The sequence below is a fragment of the Symphalangus syndactylus genome, chromosome X (assembly GCF_028878055.3).
Source record: "Symphalangus syndactylus isolate Jambi chromosome X, NHGRI_mSymSyn1-v2.1_pri, whole genome shotgun sequence".
Taxonomy (NCBI): domain Eukaryota; kingdom Metazoa; phylum Chordata; class Mammalia; order Primates; family Hylobatidae; genus Symphalangus; species Symphalangus syndactylus.
The window spans coordinates 118,334,669-118,353,937 of record NC_072447.2 but is presented as its reverse complement, the minus strand read 5'-3'; the positions used below and the strand labels follow the sequence as shown (position 1 = coordinate 118,353,937).

The 19,269-nt window shown below is 33.9% G+C and overlaps 1 protein-coding gene across 1 annotated transcript in view; it reads right to left on the bottom strand.

The window, feature by feature from the left end:
• Nucleotides 1-19,269, bottom strand: part of HTR2C (5-hydroxytryptamine receptor 2C) — a 329,139-nt gene that overhangs the window by 182,762 nt on the left and 127,108 nt on the right. The window contains exons 3-4 of the mRNA XM_055268258.2: nucleotides 12,038-12,151; nucleotides 7,411-7,724 (exon numbers count right to left, since the gene is read on the bottom strand). Coding sequence (XP_055124233.1) covers nucleotides 7,411-7,724; nucleotides 12,038-12,072 — 349 coding nt within the window. The 5' untranslated portion in view covers nucleotides 12,073-12,151. The remainder of the gene's footprint in view (nucleotides 1-7,410; nucleotides 7,725-12,037; nucleotides 12,152-19,269) is intronic.

Sequence of the window (19,269 nt, the reverse complement as noted above, 5' to 3'; positions counted from 1 at the left end):
AAATATAATAATGTATTATAATTATCAATATTGATTAATTTTAGCTTTAATTTTTAATATGTGCTTATTAGTAATAATGTTAATGTCATATGTTAATATATTTTATGACAATATTTCCCTATATTGAGCCAACATAGTGTTACTAGAATAATAGTGTGACCACCCAGTTGGTCATGGTGTGTGTGTTTGTGTGTGTGTGTGTGTGTATATATATATATATATATTTTATATTTTAAGTTCTGGGATACATGAGCAGAATGTGCAGGTTTGTTACATAGGAATACATGTCCTGTGGTGGTTTCCTGCACCCATCAACCCGTCATCTAGGTTTTACGCCCTGCATGCATTAGGTTTTGTCTTAATGCTCTCCCTCCCATTGCCCCCCACGCCCCAACAGGCCCCGGTGTGTGATGTCCCCCTCCCTGTGTCCATGTGTTCTCATTGTTCAACTCCCACTTATGAGTGAGAACATGTGGTGTTTGGTTTTCTGTTCCTGTTACTAGTAACACAATGTTACTAGAATAGTAATAATAGTGTGACCACCCAGTTGGTCATGGTATATTATTTTTTAATGTGGAGTTGGATTCTTTTTTATTTCAGTTTTCTGAAGCTATAATTGACAATTAAAATTAGTATACATTTATGGTGTATACTGTGATATTTTGGCATATCTATGCATTGTGAAATGATTAGATCAAGCTAATTAACATATCCACCACCTAACATACATTTTTTTGAGACTGGAACATTTAAGACCTACTGTTAGCAATCTCGAGCATACAATACAGTATTATTAACCATTGTTATTACACTGTACAATAATAGATCTCCAGAATTTATTCATCATGTCTAAATAAAACTGTACTCTTTGACCAACAATTCCTATTTCCTTTCCCCACCCCATATCACCCCAGCCTCTGGAAGACACTGTTCTACTCTCCGCTTCTACAACCTTGAGTTTTTTCGATTCACATGACATTGGATTCTGTGTGCTAAGATTTTACAAAGTATTTTTGCATTAATAGTCATAAGTCACATTGGTCTATAGTATCCTTTCTTCATACTGTCTTTACCTGGTTTATGTATCAAAGTTATTCTCACTTCATATAAACCTTAGGAAGTTTCACTTTGTTTTCAATGCTCTGAAACAATTTTTGAAGCATTATAACTAGAAGAGCCCAGTGAAACTATTTGAGTCTGGTGGGATTTTTGTGCAAGTTTCCTTGATAACTATTTCTTCTACTGAAATTGGTCTGTTTCCTTCTATATCTCATGGGGTCAATTTTGTTAACCTGAATTCCTCTGATAAATTATCTATTTTTTATATTTTCCATTGATTTGCATATAAATCTACAAGGTAATCTCATGATTTACAAAATTTATTTTTTTCTATGATTATATGCCCTCTCATATTATATTTGATATATTTATGCTCTATTCCTTTTTCCTTGTTAAAACTAGCTAGTAATTTTCTATTTTGTGAAAATCTTTTAAAAAGTCAGGAGTGCCCTGGCGCGCTGGCTCACGCCTGTAATCACAGCACTTTGGGAGACTGAGGCGGGCGGATCACTTGAGGTCAGGAGTGGCCTGGCCAACGTGGTGAAACCCCGTCTCTACCAAAAGCATAAACAATTAGCCAGGTGTGGCGGTGCACACCTGTAATCCCAGCTACTCAGGAGGCTGAGGCGGGAGAATCACTTGAACCCAGGAGGCGAAAGTTGCAGTGAGCCGAGATCGTACCACTGCACTCCAGCCTGGGTGACAGAGCGAGACCCCATCTCAAAAAAAAAAAAAACCAAAAAAAGCCAGAAGTTTAATTTCTTGATGAGGTATACTGTCCTTTTATTCTCTACTGTTCTCTACCCAGTCAATTACTGCTCTTATCTTTATTATTTTTTTTTTCTGCTTTGTGCTTTCTTTTGTTTTCTTTTTTTGGTCCTTTTTCAAGATTATTTAATGGAAATGTATTCATATACTTTGGTTTTTTACTAATAAATGTAATTGGAATTATGAATGTTCCTCTGTTCACTCCTTTATGTGTATCCTATAGATTTTGATAAAGCAGTGCTATGCTATCATATTTTAAAATAAATTTGGTAATTTCTATTTGCATTCTTCTTTTCACCCAACAGCTGTTTAAAATTTATGGTTCCAAGATGATATTAAAGTTTTTGTTGTTAGTACTTTCTAGTATTGTTACATTGTTATCGAAAAGAACTTTTTATAAAATTTCTACTTTAACCTTTTCTTGTGATCTAATATATGATTGAATTTTGCATACTTCATGTGCATTTAAGAAAGTATACTTTCTATTATAAGAGTGTAAAGTTCAATATACATTCATAAGATATATATTCTTTGTTTTTGGTCCAGTCTTTTTTGTACTGAGTACAGTATATTAAAATCTCCCATTATTAGAATGCACCCATAAATGTATTCTCCCACCGTTTTTAGATTTTCCTTTATAAAAGTCATTTCTGTGTTATTAGATGCAGAGATATTCTTAACTGCCATTTCTTTGTTGTTAATTGTGGCTTTCTTTTATCATTAATAAGCATCTTTCTTTTTTACTCTTACCATTTTTTTACTTCAAATTTCTTTTGTCAGATATCAAGATCGCAATTTCTGCTTTATTGTCACCATTTGCTTGGTATACTTTCACCTACCCCTTTATTTTTAGCGCTTACTAATCCCTGGGTTGTAAGGGTTACTTTTGTATATGAAATATACTTGGGTCTTTCTTCATATGCCTAATTAAAAATCTTTTATGTTTAATAGAGTGATACCTTCTTCATTCGAATTTATGATTATTACTTACTGATATGTTTGATTTCAACTCTGTCATATTAGATCATCATATAATGTTAAGCACATTATGTTTTCTTTTTTCTTTTTTTTGAGATAGAGTCTCACTCTGTCGCCCAGGCTGGAGTGCAGTGGCGCGATCTCTGCTCGCTGCAAGCTCCGCCTCCCAGGTTCATGCCATTCTCCTGCCTCAGCCTCCTGAGTAGCTAGGACCACAGGTGCCCGCCACTACACCTGGATGATTTTTTTTGTATTTTTAGTAGAGACGGTGCTTCGCCATGTTAACCAGGATGGTCTCAATCTCCTGACCTCGTGATCTGCCCACGTTGGCCTCCCAAAGTGCTGGGATTACAGGCGCGAGCCACCGTGCCCAGCCTTATTTTCTTCTATTTCTTCCTCTATTTGACTGGTTTTGGTTCTTCTACTAATTACATTTCCTTTGGTGTTTAAGAAGGTGTGTATTTTTGTTCTAGTGGTTAACTTTATATTTATAACATGCTTAATGACCCTAGGCCCATGTTTTCTTATTAATTCTATTACTTTCTGATTTGCCAGTTTTTTATGGTTATAATTTAATTCTTATCATTCGTTTATAGAAGAATCAACGAAATGATTCTACTCTCCTCTTCCCCTTCCTCTTTCTCTTCCTAATTTTTGGTTGCATTGTTTCCAGATTGTTAGAACAGATAAAACATAATATATTATTATATGACATGGTATTTTTCTGCTCTTAAAATACCATTTCTTTTATTTTAGCTCTAAAGTTAAATATATTAAATGTTTATCATCAGTCTTTTTGATGAAATTTTCCCAGTCATCCCTTTGTTAGATGAATCCCATCCACTATTTTATTTTGCTTTATTTTGTAATTGTATTTTGTTCTATTTTATTTTATTTGAGATGGAATCTCCCTCTGTCGCCCAAGCTGGATTGCAGTGGCTCAATCTTGGCTAACTACAACCTCTGCCTCCTGGGTTCAAGCGATTCTCCTGCCTCAGTCTCCCAAGGAGCTGAGATTACAGGCAGGCAGCACCACACCCAGCTAATTTTTTTGTATTTTTAGTAGACACCGGGTCTCTACTAAAGAAACCCAGTTGGCCAGGCTGGTCTCGAACTCTTGACCACAAGTGATCCGCCCTCCTCAGCCTCCCAAAGTGCTGAGATTAAAGGCATGAGCCACCACACCTGACCTCCACTATTTTATTTTTTAAAAGGGCTTGTGGTACAGAATTCCCTGAATTTTCAAAGACTTAAACTTTTTATAGCCTTAATGGACAACTTGTCTACACATAGAATCATATTTCCAAACCGTTTTGTGTATTTAAAAATATTTTTAAATTTATGGCATCTCTTATATAGAGTAAAATTCACCTTTTTAAAACTGTATACTAGAATTTATAGCTCTTCAAATTTATATATATATATTTGTATAACCATCACCACAATCAAGATATAGAACAGTTTCATAATAACAAAATAAATGCCTTTTTGAAGTCATCTTCCCACTTTCAGCCATTGAAACTATTGATCTGTTTTCTGTCTGTATAGATTTGCCTTTCAAAGCATGTCCTATAAATGGTTGTGTTTTGATAGTATTATTTCACTATTGCTTTGTCTTTTTTTTTTTTTTTTTTTTTTGACATGTAAGGCCAGTCTAACGCTCTTGCTCTTGTAAATTTTTCCCTCTTTTTGCTTTGGAAACCCTGAGGATTTTTTCTTTATATTGAAAAATCCAGTGTCTCAGATTTATCTCAGAGTTCATTGTTTCAGGTCAATTTTCTAGCACTGGGTTGAACCTATCAATATGTAGAGTCAGACTCTCTTTTATATCTGGAAGACATTCTTGGATTACAGTTTTAAATATTAATTCTGTTTTACTACTTGTTCCTTTTCAAGGGTTCTCATACATACATTTGATCATTTTTGCTGATATTCCATTTCAACCACACACTTTCTGACATATTTTACTTCTTTCTTTGTCTCGTCTTCATTCTCTTTGTTAATCTGCTTTTCTTCTATACTCCTTATTAAGTTTCATATGAATCAATTAGTTGTTGGGTGCTTTTTATGTTCATTCCTGATATGATGTATTTTTCTTCTATTTTATTTGTCCTGAATTCAGTTAATTTTCCTTTGTGTTGTCTTTTTCTTTTTAACCATTTCTATTCTTAGTTATTAGATTACTACTTCAAGGTACATTTTTCAATACCTTAACATGCTTGTTTGAAGATATTTTTTGAAGTGTTTTGCTAGCATATTCTTCCACTTGATCATTCTTTATTGGAGGGAATATTCATCAGATGCCTTCTTTCTATTCTCATATTCTGATTTCTTTCTATAGTAGCTTGGTATAGATGAAGATTGGTTGCATCTCAGAATTTCTATGAACATGACTGACAGTTTGTAGGTAGCTTCCAAAATTCCAAGCTCAAGAGCATCCTCTTTTCTTTGTGTATCAAAGTATGGTTTCTTTACTGGAGGGCCTTTGGGGGACAGTGGGAGACAGTAGAGAGAGGGGTGATGGGTCCTAATATTTTGACATTTTCCGTATTGTAAGATGATAAATTTCCCCCTCTTGCTTCTTTTTCCTTTCACTGTGCTTTTTTTTTTTTTTTTTCAAGTCACCTCTTGCTTCCTTTTTTACCTTTTTCCACCTCCAAAGAGTTAATTTTCCAAGGCTGCTTTCTTGAGTCTTATGCATACTTTTCAGTACCTCATCTGAAGGCTGACCTTCTAGAGAAACTTTTCAGTATTTTCATACTTGGGGTAGACTTACTTGCTTGTGGTGATTTTTTTTTAAATTTTTTTATGGAGTCTTGCTCTGTTGCCCAAGCTGGAGTGCAGTGGTGTGATCTCAAGTCACTGCAACCTCTGCCTCCCAGGTTCAAGCAATTCTCCTGCCTCAGCCTCCCGAGTAGCTGGGATTACAGGCGCCCGCCACCACGCCCAGCTAATTTTTTTGTATTTTCAGTAGAGACTGGGTTTCACCATGTTGGCCAGGCTGGTTTCAAGTTCCTGACCTCAAGTGATCCACCAGCCTGGGCCTCCCAAAGTGCTAAGATTACAGGCGTGAGTAACCGCCTGGCCACTTGTGGTGATTTTAGATCAATCTTAGGCTTCCTAATAGCTTTCCTCTAGTTTATTTCATGCAATCTTTCCTGGACTACTCTTCTTCTACGCAACAGCATGGGGTAGAAGCCTAATAGATAGTTCAGTGTTATTTCCCGTTTGTTTTTCTACTTACAGGTAATTTGAAATTTGAATGCTCTCCACACTTAACGGTGGTATTGTGTCGTTTTATTTGTTTTTTTATATTGTTCTTTGTTTATTTGGGCAGGGGAATAGATATGTTAAGAGACTTGGATTTATGCTAATATCATTCTTTGGCCACTCACATTTTTTTAAAGGGAGAAGCTGGCAAAACAGACACCACAGAACACAGTATACCTTCTAAATTATAGTTTCACTTCATTCCAGTAATCTTTTCTTAATTTTGGAGCAATAGAGTGGTAAAATGCCCACTGAGCAGATAAAATACCGGCGCTTTAAGGCTAATGCATCATTGAAACTTGATGAAGAATAAGAAAAGCATATATTCTGAGAACACTTTATGAAATGCTTATTAAGATAATCTACTATTGCCATAGGTATAGAACAGGCTAATTAATTTTTACATTTCATGAGAGATTATTTTCTAGATGCATTTATTTTCTTTTAGGATCGACAGCTAGATACACTTTCAATATTATTTCTTCTAGTCTAATTCCATTATACACTCCAGGCAACTGGAAGTCTATTTTACTCCTTTTTGAGATAAGCATATTAGCAATTAAATTCAAACTGGGCTCTCCAACTTCCTAGTAAAGATACTTTGTAGAATTGTATAAACGATTTGATTGTTCATCATAAATATTAGCTAGAAACAAAATCTTAGTTTAAAATGAACAGAATGAAGGGATGGAAGAAAATCAAAAGAAAAATTAAAAACCTCTTTAAAATCAATATATTGAAACTTTCAATGCCTGAATTTTTAAAGTGATGATATGAACTTACAGTTATATACTTAGTAATTAATTTTACTATCTCTTGTCTCTTTGTAATAACACAAATTATAGACTCCATGAACAAGAAGAATAGCTATTATTGAGTGCCTGTTTTGTGTCAACCACTTAGTTTGGCAGCTTTAAGAAGGATTTCTTAAAATACATTTATTAAAGAGGATGAGCCTGTTTTTCCTTCTTTGTATCAGAGATGGTACTAAGTATGTGTACTGCCCAGAACACAGGGGTTGAAAGATGTTTCTGTTACTGTCTCATTCGGTACATTGTAAGGCAACTAACTGTTCATTCATTGTTTACAAAGACACTAAGCAAGAGAGCATCTATGTATGATTTCAATATATTATAAAATGTCTGTTTTGCTTTTGGAAGACTGTTACTGATTTGTTTAATAAATATGATACACACATCCAACTCCTTCTGTCACACAATTTGCTTTTTTCTTTTTCCAAATGTTACAAGTAAAATAATTAACTTTATGAGTGTTTACTATGACACAAATTTATGACATTACATGAGATTGAAAAGTGAATAGAATTGTACTTACCATAAAGGATTGCCAGGAGAGACAGGGGCATGACAAGTAGTCCCACTAGCATATCAGCAATGGCTAGGGACATTAAGAAGTAATTGGTGGCATTGTGCAGTTTCTTTTCCATGCTTACTGCCATGATCACAAGGATGTTGCCACCTATTGTCATGATTATTATTACGACGATTGAAAGTGCTGGCCAGTTTTGTACCCCGTCTGGGAATTTGAAGCGTCCACCATCGGAGGTATTGAAAATGTCAGTTACTATAGCTGCTACTGGGCTCACAGAAATATCGCATTGCCAAACCAATAGGCCAATTAGGTGCACACTGAAAATTAAGAAGAAAAAAAAATCAGGTGCATATTATATTACTTATACACAATATGTTGCTCATGCAAAACAACTGCTTCTTCATGGATCATTGTCATCATTATCATCATCAGCATCATTGTCATCATTATTTCTACTCTCTTAATTAAGTCTCAGTATTTCTTCTCTCCAAAAATCACCAACTTTTATTGAGTGATTATTATGAGTTAGGCACTTAGTTTGCTGAAATATATATGTATAATCTCATTTGATCTTATTAAACAACCTCATGATGTCAGTTCTAATTTATATCCATCATGTAGATGAGAAGACTGAGTAAAGTTCAGAAAGGGTAAGTAACTTTTTCAAGCCCAAACAGCCAGTAAGTGGCGGGGCCAGGGTCCGTACTCAGGTCCCACTGATTTCAAAGTCTATGTTTTAAACTTCTACTGCGATCTGAAACCACAGTATTGCTTGATTTGCTATAATAGTCTATTCTTTATATTTTTAAAATACTGATTCCTTTAGATATGTTCTGAGACAGCTGGTAACAGAATGAAGGGGGATTTTCTTAAAGGATCCATGACCCTAACAAGGAAACTGGAAGTTGCATTCTATTGATCCAAGGCTAAGAAGGAATTAAGTTGCCATCAGACCAACTTCCGGCAAGCGTCTGGAAGAGGTACAGTGGGTTTTGACAAGAGTACCCATTCATTTCTTTTTAGAAGTTTTTCTACCTTCTCACATTTGCAAAGTGCCATTATGGTGGTTCAATTGTTTCTTAACATTTTGTGCTATAAACTTTCCTTCTACCTGCCACTCTCCACATTTCTGTCTTGTCTTATATTTTGTGGGCCTTGTTCTAGGCTAGATAATGATTTGTGGTGATTAATGCCTACGGATTTGTTACTTTTCATGCACTGGAACTAAATCTCTTAAGTCATTTAAAATGTACGTTTCTCATGATGGTCCTTTGGTAGATTCTACCAGTAGGAATTTCAGGCCAGGTGGCAGGCTATTGCCAGAGATGGATGTGGTTGTCACTTGCACATTCTAAATTAATATCCCCCTATGGCAACATGAGATTTATTTGAGTTATGTACATAAGTATTCTCTCAAAGTGTAAGCTCCTAAAATGTCTAATAAAGCTACACATTTTTTCCTTAATAAAATAGACAAGACAGCCAAGCATGTTCAATATTTCCTGCTTAAAACTAAGAAATATTACCTGTGAATGACTGATTTATGTTTATTCTATGTGTAGTAATAGTTATTTAATTAATGTTAAACAGCAACATGAGGATACGTTTCCTATATGTAGTGGTTGTTCAACCTTGGTATTATTTATAGAGGAGAAAATTGCCTCTGGTCGCACAATATATGCTACATAATTTTCTATGCAAGATAGTTGAAGGATGATTCTTTCTGAAATTAGGGAGATGGAACACATGACATAACATTCAGAGTCTACGTGTTCTCCATATTATGTATTTTTATGTCATTACCCAAGTCACTTGTTCTTTGAACTGAAGATAGTATCTCCAGGCAGGGATAATACGTGTGTGATTTAATGGACTCATTGCTCACTACCATTATCAGAGAAATCGTAATTCTTATCAAATGATGAGAAGTAATCAGTAAATTCTTCCAAATGTATTATTTTCCCAGAACATACAAAATACGCAAAAATAATACAGGATTCCAAAATCTATAACATAATTAATCTGTGATTAATATGAGTAAAAATTAGTAAAATAAAGGACCAAATAAACAGAAGAAAGTTATTTGTTCTCAGCTTTGATTACTCTGTCACTGTATTTCTTGAATGTGGCATGTGGCCAATGTCCTGGCTATCTGACTTCAGTAATTTTTGACCAGTCACTTAACCTATCAGAACATCAACTTCATCTGTACAAGGACAATCTCCATCATATGGTTGTTGTGAAAATTAAATGATATATGTCAAACTTTAATACCTGTGTCATAAGAGGCCCTCAGTAAATGCTGGAGGTACCTTCTGTCTGCTTCGCAGTTAAACAAAAGTATTTTATGTTTGCTATATCCCAACTCATGTATTTCAAAATTTGCCAGGATAATTTAAGTCTCGATTTTATTTTGAGACGATGTCTATGTGTGAAAAACTGGACTCCGAAAAGTAATCTTAAATCCAGTATGTTTTCCAGAGTCCTTTCTGGCCTAGCTGATAAAAAACTTGTCCTGCTGGCATTTTAAAAAACAATGTTCTGTTTTAAATTAGCTGATGATCATCTCAAGTAGTCCCACAAGAATTTATCTCAAATACTAAACTGCATCTTCAATTGTTGATTGCAGAATGACAAGTACATTTATCCTTAAACCTATAGAATAAGGTCCTAGGGGAATATGCAGTCTGCCTCAAATGTTCTAAGTAAATTGTGAAAACATCGAAATTCCTTCATATGTCTCTAAAAATGGTAGAGGAGTACAGGACAAATTATACATAACAAAAACATACACCAAGAAAATTATGTCAAATTATGAATTTTATAATTTGAGTATCTTTGAGTTTGGACTGTTTCAAGTGGTTATCTAGCCTATCCCTACTGGTCAGAAATTTTTTTTTTAATTAAAGAATCTGTGAGACAAATACTGAATTACTGAAGGAAGGAGTCTCGTCAGATGTAAACATATCTGTTGTGAATTACAAAATAAGGTAATGGTGTTAGGATAAATCTTGATACAGTATTTACTTCACTTTCCTGGTTTCAATTAAATTCAGTTTAATAAATTTTTATTGAGCACTACTTATAGACAAGATTTTATGATTTTTATTAAAGTTTAATCCTTTATTCTTCAGTTTTGTAATGAAGAATTGGCTGTATTATAATTAAATCTAATTTTTAATACTTAACATGCTCAGTGAAATTATAAAGTCCTTTTACAAAAGAGGAGTAATTTAGGTCTTGCTCTTAAAGTTTATCCTAATTGTTTTTAAGCTCATAGGAATCTCATAAAATATGTACACAAAAGTCATAATTTCTCTCTGAAATGCATATAATTTACTCATTGCTACTAAAGTTTTAATGAAAATATAATTTTACATTCTTAGTATATAAACAAAATGATAATTTAATTTAAAAAGTTGAATATATTTAAAATCTACTGAGTTTTTCTATGACCTAGGACAATGGGCATTGTTAGAAGACAGGAATGCTTCCTTGTTTCTCTCAATAGAATTTAAAAAAATTGTATATGAATTCTTTAATTAATTTCATAGCAGAATAATTTGGTGCCCTTTATGGCAGTCCTACACTTTGGTACATGGGCCAATGGCTATATACTGAGTTGGCACAGGCTCATGGAGTAGGAACACTTGTCCTTTCATTTTCCCATACCCAACTCTTCTTTTCCCTTCTTTATTACTGTCCTTCACTCTTTGCTTTCCCAGTTGTCTGCTCTAGTTCTCTTGGACTCTTCCGTACTTGAAACTATCATCACAACAGTGACACTCAAGATGGGCCACAGTGATGCACACTGCAGAGGATCCAATGTTGCTGAACTTTATATCTCCACCACACTGTAAACTTTTTCCTGGGTGAGCTCTTTTACAAGAATCATAAAGGAGACTACCTAGGAGCAAGGAGATTTGGGGTTTCTCAACTATACCGATCAGAGTTTACATAGCTTTGGATCATTTTTTTCTATGCTTCGTTCCTCAAAAAGCAGGTTTGGAAGAAACACTCCAACATTTTACTATGTAAAAAGAAGGTATACCTGGATTAGATCAAACTTAGAATTGCTTATTATTTGAATCTCCTGTATCTTTACCTACACCCTTTATGTTGTATATTATTGGCTGCAACTGAGTCACTGCATCAAGACTTCTGAGGATGACATTGGTTTTTCCCATCCAGCTACATCGCCAAGCCCTACCCCCTAACTTCCGACCTTTTCTTTTCCTACCTCAACTATTCTTCACAAAACCAGAGGCATTTCATTCTCTTAACTGTTCAGTTCATGCAAGAAGGAAAAGGAAAGAAACTTTTTCCTTTCTAAGTTTTACCCATGGAAAAAGTAGCCATGAACATTGAGATTATTTGAATTTAGGGCATTATCACCATATTACTTGTTTAAGTACATGAGCTCGAGTGCTTAATTAGAGTCCAAATTATTTTTTTCCTATTAGTTATTTTTGAATAGGAATCACCCATAATATTAGTCTTTTGGGGTGCAAGCCATTTATGCAGATTTAGGCAAATATAGCTGATCATATAGAAGCATTTTTTAACACGTTCAGCAAGCTACCAAGCAAAGTTATCTTTTTACTAAAATAATAAGTAGTAACATCCTTACAGGAACGAATGCACCGCATTCCTCAGGTTCACCATGATTGCTTCAGGCTTAAGCAACCAAAGTTTAAAATTGAGAAGAGGAAATTAACAGGTTAGGTTCATCATATCATCCTTTCTGGGGACAGAAAAAGAAGAAAGAGAAAATTAGTTAAACGTCCAAATAACTTGCATAGTAACCAATTAAATAAACTTAAATGCACTTAATGGTGATAAGAAACAGTTATTAATTCAGCAAACAGGTAAGCATGTTATACTGCGTAAGTGATAAAATATGGCAAAGAAAGCAGATTTTTCAATTATCATCACAGTTTTTAAAAACTTCCTGTATATATTTGATATATACATGGTTTATACCAAATTTCCCCCTCTTGGAGTACACATGGCTTCAAATCAATGTTTTGAAAAAGAAATTAAGAATATATTCTTCTTAGTTTGCAAACCATTGGGAGAAAATATGTGATCTAATAATTAAACAGCATATCTAAAATAAAAAGGTTTCATCTTACAGCAACATGGAAAACCAAAGCAAATTTTAGGCATTCTATAAACTGAACACATTTTATACATTTCTAGTTTTGGTTGCTTCAAAGTGAAGAAACCTGCAATTACATAGTTCTCTTTATACTTTTGCATTAACCAACAACATTCTCCAGAGGGCAGCAACAGGTTTATACTAAATAAATGAATTGATTAAATTTACTATATTAAATATAGCAACCACTTTAGTACTGATCAGTTAGTAGCCAACAGATGATATATTACAGAAAGAACACATGGTATAATACTGAAAATTACAAACTAAAGGTTAGTTGCACTAGATGATTGAAACAAAAATCTTTAATTTCTTTTGTGGATTAAGAAGTAACAATACATCTTCTAAAGTACTAGGCAGAAAACATAGAAATCAAACAACTTTTCAAACAATTTCAGAGTAAATACCTTCTATTTCTGTAGGTTATTTTTTAAAGAGTTATTTGCTGCATCAAACCCAAACAAATATTTACATAGTGGATTATTCACCATTTAGAACTAACTATATTTGGTATGTTAAAGTGTTGGCCAAAAGTAAACTGGATGCAAATGTACTAAGAACCTCTCTCCTGCATTTTCTATTTAGGATTTTGATTATACTCTTTACCCACACCAAACATCTAACTGTATTTTTTCTGATATTACAAAGCTATTTAAGAGTCAAGATCATGACACTGTTAAATTCACATGCACTGGGCTATCAATGAGAAGAATTTAGGGATATGTGTGTGAATGTGAGAGAGAAAGTGAGAAAGACAGATAATTGAATAGCTTGAGAACATGGAATAACACTGAAAGATCATCTGTTTTGTCTAATTTATAAATATTTAAGAGTAATATGATCATGAAAATCTGTCATGATAAGCTTTCTTTATTGTGCTTCTAGCTCCTTCTAGAAATTTGGAAGTAAAATTTAACCAGAAGAAATCACATCTCCCTATGTTTCCCATCTCATTTAATAGCACTATCCTTGTCACTCAAGATACAGTTAATATTTTCTCCCTTCTTCATCCCTTAGCTCTCATTTATCAGTTCTATCAGTGCTACCTACACAAAAATCAATCTCAAAATCATCCCCTTACTACAGTAATACATAAAATGTGGCCTTCCAATATCTAGGAACTCAAAATATTCTGTGAGAGAGAGAGAGGGAGAGAGAGATATCACCCTGACCATTAGTCAGGCCAATTCTGTCCCATAAATTTTACCAGACAACAGACATCTCTTTCTCTGGGAGGTCTGAAAATAAGTGACAGAAAAAATGGTAAGGGAAACCAAAAGGTCCCATCCTGCTTCTTAGCCCTCAAAAAGTATCAAACTTTTTCCTTTTTCCTTATGCTAAAAGTACTAAAATGATTTTCAATATTTATTTTTATGTATCCAAATATTAGTATAATTTTTAAAGGTTCAAAGATAGAGTAAAATATGCTGTGCTCCAATAGAGTATAACAAAACAAGCTGATACAATAATCATCTCATGAAGCATTTTATTAGCCACATTTTTAGCTATGGATGAATTCTATTACTGTTACTCAAAATATTATATTCCTTTAAAAATCAGCCAGCTTTGTTATGCTTTTTAACATGTATATTCCTGAGAAATATAAGCAGAAAGATTAAACATCAAATATTTATTTTTCTGAGTTCCAATTTTATTGAGAACAATGAGTAATAATCACAAAAAATATTATGTATATAGATTTCCAATTTATTAACAAAAATGACTTGTAGACAAAATCATGTCTCCTCATGCTGTTAAAATTTGCATGAACACTGACTGGACATGATAGAAAATACCTGTGAACTGGTGGTAAGAGTTTGGGAACATAGTGTGATGGGAATAAATTATATGAATTATGTAAAGTAAATCATGTTATCTTACATGTTTCCCCAAATGGCCAGGCCACTGCGATGATGATATTTTGCAATAAGAAATGTTCTGTGAATAATTCTACTAAAAGGGAAGGTGATGCAAAACTTCTTAAGTCTTGGATAAGATCAATCAATAAAAGAAACTGAAAAACATAGCGAAACAACTCTAATGAAACTTTCTGATCTGCATATATGGAACTTTCTGATCTGCATACGTGGAACTTTCTGATCTGTGTAATGGAACTTTTAAAGTTGCGTGAACACAAAAGAATGCTTATAAATTCAAGTTTTCAAATTTGTGAAGGTTTGTGTTTTGTAAAATTTTTTAAAAATCACTTGTGAGATAATTGATGGAATAATTGACTAATTTTTAATGAGATTTTACAATATTTGCCTTGAAACTAGGTTTGATAATGTAATAAGTGTTATAATTTATAATTATACTTATATTAATAATATAAGTATAATTATACTAAATATGTATGACTACACAAAGTAACACATAAACAAATATATATTATAAAGTTGGTTATAATTATATTAATAATATAATTATACTTACATTTAATATAATTATACTTATATTATTAATATAATTATAATTATACTTAATATATTAATTATATACTTAATATAAGTATATAATTAATATAATTATAATTATAACCAACTTTATAATATATATTTGTGTGTTTATGTGTTACTTTGTGTAGTCATACATATTTATAATTTCGTGTCCAGAAAAAGATTAACTTAAAACCAATTAGCTGTCTCAAGTATGAAGAGAAAATCATAGATTAAATCATAGAAATAAGATCAGGATAACCACTAAATACACACTCAGACCAACCTCTCAATCCTTTCTACAGTATAAATCACAGACCTTTTCATGCCTTCTCTAAAACACTGTAAAATCTTCAGACATCAATAACAGTAACTACAGTTGCTAAGACAAATGGGGGAGAAACATTAGTTTTCACATAATTTTCAATAGTACAATTTTACACAAGATATTGCAGAATAACCTCAATTAATGTGAAAATTTAATTAAGTATGAATCCATACCATGAGTATTATATTTAACTCATGCCTATGAAATCTATGCTCATATGGCTATATGCCATGTGCCATACAGCATATGTCATCCAGAATAGTGTGAACACTCCAAAACAACTGAACCAAAATCGAATCTCCACTGGACATTTGGAAATAAATTGCAAACTATCAGAATCCGTATCACTCACAGAAATACTTAAAAGTCATCATCAATAATCACCTTGGAAGCAAAAGTATTTTAAAAAGTAAGTTAAAAACTATGGGACAGAGCAAGACGCCATCTCCGCAAAAAAAATCAGCCCCATGTGACGGTGCGGGCCTGTAGTCCCAGCTACTGTGGGGTGGGCTTGGGGACGGAGGTGGGAGGATGGCTTGAGGCCAGCAGGTGGCAGCAGCAGTGAGCCGTGATCGCACCACTGCACTCCAGTCTGGGTGACACAGTGAGACCCTGTCTCAAAAAATATTAACAAAATCAAAGAAAACAAAAAACTGTGGAGCACAAAGGCTGGCACGAACAAGGCTTTTTAAAGGTGTTGTATTAATACTAAAGGCAAATTTTTGAGCAGAAGAGCCATATAGATGTACTTTCCATGTAACATCCACAATCCTTAGCCAAGTCCTGGATACAAAGTAATTGGCTGATTGATGGGAAGGTAGGAGATTTAAGGTGTGAAGTCAAAAGATACTATCTAAGAATAAAGGAAGAGCTGTGGTTTTGCCCAAATTGTGCTTGGAGAAGATAGAAGCTTACAACTTTATTGAAAACCCTTGCCTTGCATCCTCTAAAGCTAACCATTTATAATTCATTTTTACCATTACCTTTTCCACCCTTTGGCACTGAAGAAAGATTGGTCATGTTTCAATCACGTTTTCTGTTCTCACACTACTTTTTATTCTTTCTTTCCCAGACCTGGTTGAACATAATATTGATGAGTCTTAAAGAAAAATGCCAGCATTTCTACTCATGTTTTAACAAAAATTGGAGAGTCTAGATTTACCCATGAAAAGATATAGTTTACACTAGATTTCTGGAAATTCTATTAGCACATTATAATGATGCAGCATATTTTCTGTCAAACTGAAAGACTAAATTTCACACTAATTTTTTTTAAATTGTAGAATAGGCCACGTGTGATGGCTCATGCCTACAATCCCAGCACTTTGGGAGGCCAGAGTGGGTGGATTGCTTGAGCTCAGGAGTTCAAGACCAGCCTGGACAAAATGGCAAAACCCCATGTCTACAAAAAATACAAAAAATTAGCCAGATGTGGTGGCGTATGCCTCTGGTCCCAGCTACTTGAGAGGCTGAGGTGGGAGGATCCCTTGAACTCAGGTAGTTGAGGCTGCAGTGAGCCCTGATCATATCACTCTACTCCAGCTAGGGCAACAGATCCTGTCTCAAAAAAAAAGAAATCGTAGAATATAGTCGACTAGATCACTTCTGTCTCACTTTGTATAACAAAGCATTTAAAAATTGAATAAATAATAATACATATAGAAGTTTGATTTTTAACAATTTTCAGTGTTCAGAAATTATGACTCATAATTCAAATATTATCCCTCTAGTTACTATACTCACTGAGCTTTTAGCAGATGTCTAAATCAAAAACGAATTAGCCATAAATGTTCAGATTAGTCCTGGGAAGATTATATTAATGTGGCACAGATTTACAATAATTTTAGGGGAGCTCATTTAATTCAAAAATTATCCTTAGGACTAATGAATGTTGTAGGAAGTTTTCCTTTCAACTTCAAATGTACTCTAGCGATTTTCTAATAAACCATACATTTGTCATACTAAAAACTCACCTTTGCTAACTATAGTCAAATCAGATAATTTTTATTATTTTGATAGAAAGTTTTTCAGTTATTATCATCAATGAAATTAAAGACTACTCTTCCACCAGTGATTATTCAATTTGAATGCAAGTCTAGGCTCATTACTTGTATTCTCTGTCCTCCAAGATAATGTTAAGTGGTTATTTAAACAGATTTACCTGTTCCTCCTATGCTTGGAATTCAAATGGAAAAAAAAATTTTTTTCTCCTCATTTGTATTTACTAAATACCTCTGCTTGTGTTTGACATGTTCCATGAGCGTGATTATTGTTAACTTAAGTGCGAATTCACACAACAGTTAACTCAAAATCTACAGCATATAAAATTATGTTTTTCACAGCTAGACCTATTCCATTTACATAAAATAATACTTTAAAAACATACACTTCCCAGTTGACAGACTTAAAGTAGCAATTGCAAATCACTCTATGATGGTTGTAACAGACATGGAGAGAATTTGCCTTAGTGGGCAGAATGCCCAGCAATTTGAAACTGCTTTCTCCATAGGTGGTAGCAGATCTAGGAATTATCTCAGTGTTAGTATGCACATAGCACAATAAACTGAAGGTTTTCAAAGAGGAGAGCTAATGGAGCAAACCATATGCTAAATCTCTGTGTTGGAGACCAACTGCAGCCGATCTGCAGGACCAAAAGCTGTATAACAGTAGTTTCATATATTCAAATATTTATCGATTGCTTATTATGTGCCAGGCACTATGCCAGATGCTGGGCATGTAGTAGTAAACAAGGTAGACGAGGCCCCTGCTCCAATGGAGCTTACATTCTAGCTGGAGATACAGAAAATAAACATTTAAACAAAGATGTAGGATAATTTCAAATAGTGATAATTGCTATAATAAAATGAAATTGCATCATGAGATAAAGAGTGATTGGGGGAAATACATCAGATGGATCCATGTACATAGCCATAGCTTGAGGTTAGATATCTTTTAAATATTGTAATATACAAATAATATTTGCCAGCATTTGCCAGCTACTCTCCATCACAACATAAAATAGTTATTTTATACTGGTAAGTACACGACAAGTGTCACTGATGAGAGCAGATCAAAATTTTCTGTTAATTTGATTTTAATTTTGCAAGCTAGAAAAAAAATCCTCGGTATCTTTTGTTAAGACACTTAAAAATCAATTGAGTTGCATACTAAAATGCATTCCCACTTACATCTACAATGGTGTCTCTTCACCCACACGCAATTCCCACTTCCCATTTCATTAGATTAAGAGATCACAAACTTTTCACTTTCTAACAGGCTCTTCTGGTTGTGGAGGGTTCCAGCTGAGTCATGAAAAGCGAAAAGTTCAGTCAGTTGCCCAGATGTATTTATTGCCAAATAACACAGGGTACTTGGATACATCTGGACAGCCGAATGAACTCTTAACTCCTCGTCTCTCCAACAGCTCTTCCTTCTCAGCTTCAAGACATCCTATATAAAGGGGAAAGAAACAAACAAAAAGCTACTTCAAAGTTGAAGGGTCAGTTTCTGGTTTTGCTGTCTCATCTGGAAAAAAGAAGCGACTTCTGCCATTTTATAACTTAATGATATAAAATGTATACAACTCATAAAATGTAGAAACAGCTAGAAGTACCAGATTAATCGTGTTAAATTCAAATATGTCATGAATACAGAAAACTGAGACAACAAAAATTAATTTGCATAATGAATAATTTATATAATGTATAATTCATTCTAGTATCATTCAACAACCCAGCCGTTAAATATGTGTGGTTAGCATAAAGGACATTAGGCTGGGCAGTAGGAGACATGAGTTGTAGTCTTGACTCTTACCACTTACTAGATGTGTCACTCAAACTTTTTGAGCCTCACTGTTTTCATCCATGACAAAGAAGTTGCAATAGAGGACCTCTGTCCCTTTTTGCTCTGAAATGCTGTGAATTGAGTTTTCTTGCTAA